At 33.4% G+C, this 5490-nt stretch overlaps 1 protein-coding gene across 7 annotated transcripts; it reads right to left on the bottom strand.

Annotated features, from left to right (window-relative positions):
* Nucleotides 1–227: 227 nt before the first annotated feature.
* LOC110613420 (pentatricopeptide repeat-containing protein At1g62260, mitochondrial) lies at nt 228–4323 on the bottom strand. Of its 7 annotated transcripts, none has more exons than XM_043955868.1 (3): nt 1740–4323; nt 1508–1594; nt 228–658 (listed from the first exon to the last, which is right to left on the bottom strand). In XM_043955868.1, exon 1 carries the CDS (start codon nt 4167–4169, stop codon nt 2187–2189), a length of 1983 nt encoding a protein of 660 aa, XP_043811803.1. In that variant the 5' UTR covers nt 4170–4323; the 3' UTR covers nt 228–658; nt 1508–1594; nt 1740–2186. The 7 variants fall into 7 exon arrangements, with proteins under 7 accessions (XP_043811803.1, XP_043811804.1, XP_043811805.1 ...); XM_043955869.1 differs by having other exon boundaries at nt 228–601; XM_043955870.1 differs by having other exon boundaries at nt 228–565.
* Between the last annotated feature and the right edge of the window lie 1167 nt (nt 4324–5490).

Raw genomic sequence — 5490 nt, 5'->3', positions numbered from 1 at the left:
TTAATTTAATTAAAGAAATTAATATTTAGTTAAATTAAAATATAGTTAGTGATATATTATATGTATATATAAATTATTTAATATATATATATAATTGACTTCGTGGCCTTTTTCAAAAAAATGTTGTCTCGCCTCTCTCTAAGGCTATAAAAAACTCACCTTAATTTCGCCTCTCACCATAACAACAACGGTCTAAATGCTTGCTGAGTTGAGGATTTAATATCTGAGCACAAAAAATAAAACCGTGAAGGTACTTCTACTAGCTTATCATTGTCCACTACCTAAAGAGTAAAATGCCAAAGGAAAGTACAATGTTCAATTCCAATAATTAGTCGCATACATTATCCATGGTTTGAATGCGTGACTTGGACTAGTGAAAAAATAACTGTCAGACAGACTAACTCTTTTCTTTTTCTTGCTTTTTTTCTTGAGGACCAAACCTCTCGCAACAATAAGGTCAAAGAGCAACAAACTTCCACAGCTTCATTGCAGAGAGCAAAACTCCTGAGCCTCCCAACTTCTATTAATTGTTTCTTTGCGAGATGCAGGCGCCCAATAAGATCATCTGTGCTAAGAAGTGAAAGAGTCTGTCCCATTAGTCCTGAAGAAACGGATGAAGCCTCAAGTGACGAATTCAGAACCCACAAAAAAAATTGCTCTAGACCATGGACATAAAACATGGAATTAACATATATAATTAATCAGCTGCCATGTGTAAGTTGGCAGAGAAAAGCAATTACCATGCATAAATTGCTAAATAAAAGAAATGCACGCCAAGGAAGAAAATGAACAAGCACAAAGATAAAAATGTATATGGCCATGTTCAGCAATTCACGAAATCGATAAACAGTTCAAATAATTAGTACTTCACAAGGTTGCTAGAAGATCCATGATCGTTTCCTATGCCTTAGATCAAATCAGGATAACCATGTGAATCCAAGACGCTCATAAACAACTCAATACCTACCAGGGCAGGAATGCATGTCGTCTCAAAAGCTCCAGGACTTTCATTTTATCAATTTCTATCATAAGACGTATTCCAAAATGTTAGAGCATTATTTTGCAAGTTCAAAAAATTGATATTCCATAATGTAATTTTCCGGTCTTTATAAATTTTTACTCACTCCAGTTAAGCATTCATTTATCTTGTTGTTCAGACGATTACAGTGAGAAGATGAAATGAAACTAAAAAGTAAATCAACCACAGAACTATATTCTTGACCTGTTCAAGACCGAATGTCGCCAACACAACTGTTTTTTTTTTTCTTTTTTAAACTTCACCCAGGTGCATAATAACCAAAGACATAACACAGAAACCCACATAAAAGAAGGTAAGCACATGATCTTCTTACAGTAAAAATTAAACATATCAGTAAAATAATAACTAGTTTCTATGATGAGCTCAGCTAAGTTAAATTTATCATTATTCTCAACAATGTATGTCTCTGATCTCATCAAACATAATATTCAAAAGTAAATAATTCAAAGAAGAAACAGTAAATCTTACCTAACCCAAATGAACACAGTAAAAGCTTTTCAATCACCACGAACCCTGTAAACAATAGCATCCACCATATATACATGTTCCTGAGACCTACATGTAACCACTTCAGCTACTAAGTTGAGAATTTGACCTTCCACAGCAAGAGGCAAAAAAGCTGCTCCTTGCAATCTCACTTCAACAGTAGTGATGGATGACAAGAATGCTCAACGTTGTTATGTATAGTTATAAATTTTACCTTCAAAGCCAATCTGTGAAAGCCGAAACACTAGGTTAGTATGACCTGTGTGGGCAAGCAATCCAGTTACTCAATTTTTACCATTTCTCTCAGATAGATGAAGCCAACTTTGATAGACCTAGTCCTTGGTCAGGGCCATGCAAAAACTGGGTAAGCTTATTAGAAAAGAACACAACTTGAATCCAAACTCACTTTGGCCCCACTTATAACATGAACTGAAGAGCTGCAGTTACCTGAAGCAACAGCATCAGGAACAAATAGCATAGAACTTTACCATCTCTTTCTAGTTTTTGCTTCACTCTCCTGCATTCAGAGTGAGGGAAAAAAAATGCAGCAAAGTTGAGAGATCTCATGCTTACTAGATGGCAATCAATGCTGGAAATTAACAAGTGCAACCAACCAACTGTATCTTTCATACAGACAGTTCATATATTCCAAACATCATCACTAGGAGGAATCTACCCAACTAAATGCTGCTTCTTTCTTGATATTATTCCTTTCCATCATCATTCTTACTTCTGTTGCATTATCCCACTGTCCCGCATCAGCATACATGTTGTATAACAAGACATAGGGAACTGAGCTATCTGGTTCAAGTCTCATCAAAGCTTCAGCAGCAACACGGGCCATCTCCACATTGTTGTGGACCCTAGAAGCACCCAATAAAGCACCCCAGACAACCTTATCAGGCTCAAATGGCATGCTATTGATCACATCCAAGGCCTCCTTAAGCTGTCCATGCCGACCCACAATGTCCACCAGGGAGGCAAAGTGTTCAAGCCTTGGCTCTATACCATATTCACTAACCATGGATTTAAATATCCCTCGACCTTCTTCAACTAGTCCGGCATAAGCACAGGCATTCAAAACTGAAATAAACGTTATATAAGTAGGTTGCACTTTGAAACTTTTCATCCATTTGAAAAGTTCCAAAGCCTCTGTAGCATAACCATGAGATGCATATCCTCCAATCATTGCATTCCATGAGATTACTTCTTTCTGCATTTTAATCTCATCAAAAATGGTCTGAGCCTCAATTATTGCACCACATTTTGAATACATGGTGATAAGGGCATTATTTATTGGAACATCTGCGGTAACTGTCTTTTCTACAAGCTGATGAATCTGCATGCCCAAATGTAGATCCACAATCCCAGAAGACACAATGAGAAGTGAAGATAAAGTGTGTCTATCAGGTTTCTCACCTTCAATTTGCATCTGGATAAAAATTTCAATTGCTCCTTTATAATCATCATTCTTCTCATACCCAGCAATCATGGTATTCCATGAGATCAAGTTCTTTTGGGGCATCCTCTGAAAGAGATCATGAGCAAGTTCCAAACTACCTGTCTGGGCATATCCTGAGATCATTGAATTCCACGAAAGGGTATCTGAGTTTGGCATTTCACAAAAGAGGTTTGAGGCCTCTTCCATATCTGACGCATGAACATATCCACTAATCATGGTATTCCATGAAATAGTGTCTCTTTCCTTCATTTGGTCAAAGAGTTCTCTAGCAGAGACAATATCCTGTGCCTTCACATAGCACATCATCATGGTATTCCATGACACAACATTTCTCACAAACCTCTTTTTGCTTCCGTTTCCTTGGCCATCCTGAATTGGGATCTGATCAAAAAGATTTCGAGCTTCATTCACCTTTCCACACTGACCATACCCTGCTATCAAAGTATTATAAGCATGCACCAATTCCTCTTTCCTGCCATCATTGCTGCTGCATTCAAGCAAAATTCTGGCAGCTTCATCCAATTCTCCATTCTGAATAAGACCCGAGACAAGTACACTCAAGGATGCTCCATCCCTCTCAGGAATCATCTCAAAAAATTCAATTGCACGCCCTACATCACCATTCTGCAAAAACCCAGCAACCATGGCATTCCACGAGACTGCATTCCGCTTAGGCATTGTATGAAAAAGCTGCAAGGCCTCATCCATCCTCCCATTCTTTGCATACCCACTAATCATCGTGTTCCAAGAAACGTAGTCCCTTTCCTGCATTTTATCAAACAAGTATCTTCCCTCCTCTAGAAACCTCTTCCCACGACATGACACATATCCTGAAATCATTAAATTCCACGACACGACATCCCTTTTAGGCATTTCGTCGAACAGTTTTCTTGCTTTGGTAATCTCTCCCCGTTTCACGTACCCACTAATCATCGAATTCCATGAAACAGTGTTTCTTTGCTCCATTTTATCAAACAATGCTCTAGCGTCGTTAATCCGACCCATTCTGGTGAAATGCGAGATCTTTTTATTCAGGGAATACAAGTCTAGGTGCTGAAAAGAACTCTTTGATCTTGGAGTAGACGCAAAATGGCGAGTTTTTAAACCGGCGAAAAGTTGGCTTGTAGTTTGGAGCTCCCTTTTGCATGTTATTACAAAGCCAATTGCTAACCTGCGCCTCATCGTCGAAGGCGGTTAGTACACAGCATTGAAAGTGAGGATTTTTGTTTGACGAGGCATTTGGTGGAAGCTAAATGCCCTTGCAGCCCCTGAGTAATGTATCTGTGATAAACCGCACGTATCTACTGCGCAGAATGCAATTGTGCAATATTAGGCTGATTTTGAACCAGGGATTATTATAAAAATTTTCATTCCTTTTTTTGATATTTGATCCTGAAAATTTATACGAATGTTAAATGATCTCTTTGTTATTGACATATGATACATAATCTTTATAAAACTATAATTTTAGGGTAAATTATATTTTAATATTTAAGTTTCAACATAATTAATGGATAAATTTTTATATTTTTAAATTTTAACACTTAAATTTTTTTAATCAGTTGATTCAAATTAGATATCGCTCCATTTATTTTTATCGTTAAAAATATAAAAATATATTTATTATTTTTTTTAAATAGATAAAGTATATACTCTTTATAAAAATTTACAATTTACTTAAAAATTATTTCATGCCATTTAAAAATAGGTAAAGTTGTAAATATTTTTTGAAAATTTTAAAATTATAAATATTAAAATATTCTAATGAACGAAAATTGAAGGATAAAAAATGTTAAAAATTAGTTAAATGTGATATTATAAATAGAAGTTAATGGAGATTTAAGTATTTTTTTAAATAAAAAATGAAAGATTAAAATATTTAAATTATAATAGATGAGGATTAACTGATCATAGAGAAATTTAAATATATAATTTTAAAAATATAGGAATTGATCTATTTAGTTATAAATAAAAAGACCTCTAATTTAGACTGAATAATTACTTAAAAATTTAAGTGTTTAATTTTAAAAATATAAAATTTAATCTATTAATTAAATTAAAAATAAAAAATTAAAATATAATTTATTTATAAAAAATTTACTTCTACTAATTTTATTCACTCCGTTAATTAACGCCGATAAATTTAGAATTATTAAATTAAAATTAAAAATTGAGGACTTATTAGACTAAAAAACTTTACATATTTTATTGATTATTGGCTAACAATTAATGGATTAAAATGAGCCTTTTTATTATTTTTTTTATTATAATTTAAAATCTTTTAAAAAAATTCTAATCCATAAGATTTCATAGAAAACTATTTGAAATATGTTATTTTAATATTTAAAAACTTTAAATTGAATATATCGTTTTGTATTTAAATTTAAAATATTTTATTTTTTATTCAAATTTAATGCTATATATATTAAAATTATATTATTAATCATAAAAGAGTTTATATAAGTTTAACATGGTTAATCGAATTTTGTAAAATAAATTAACA

This window comes from Manihot esculenta, chromosome 4 (assembly GCF_001659605.2).
Source record: "Manihot esculenta cultivar AM560-2 chromosome 4, M.esculenta_v8, whole genome shotgun sequence".
NCBI classification, from domain to species: Eukaryota; Viridiplantae; Streptophyta; class Magnoliopsida; order Malpighiales; family Euphorbiaceae; genus Manihot; species Manihot esculenta.
The sequence above is the reverse complement of the archived record's forward strand: the minus strand, read 5'-3'. Positions and strand labels throughout refer to the sequence as shown.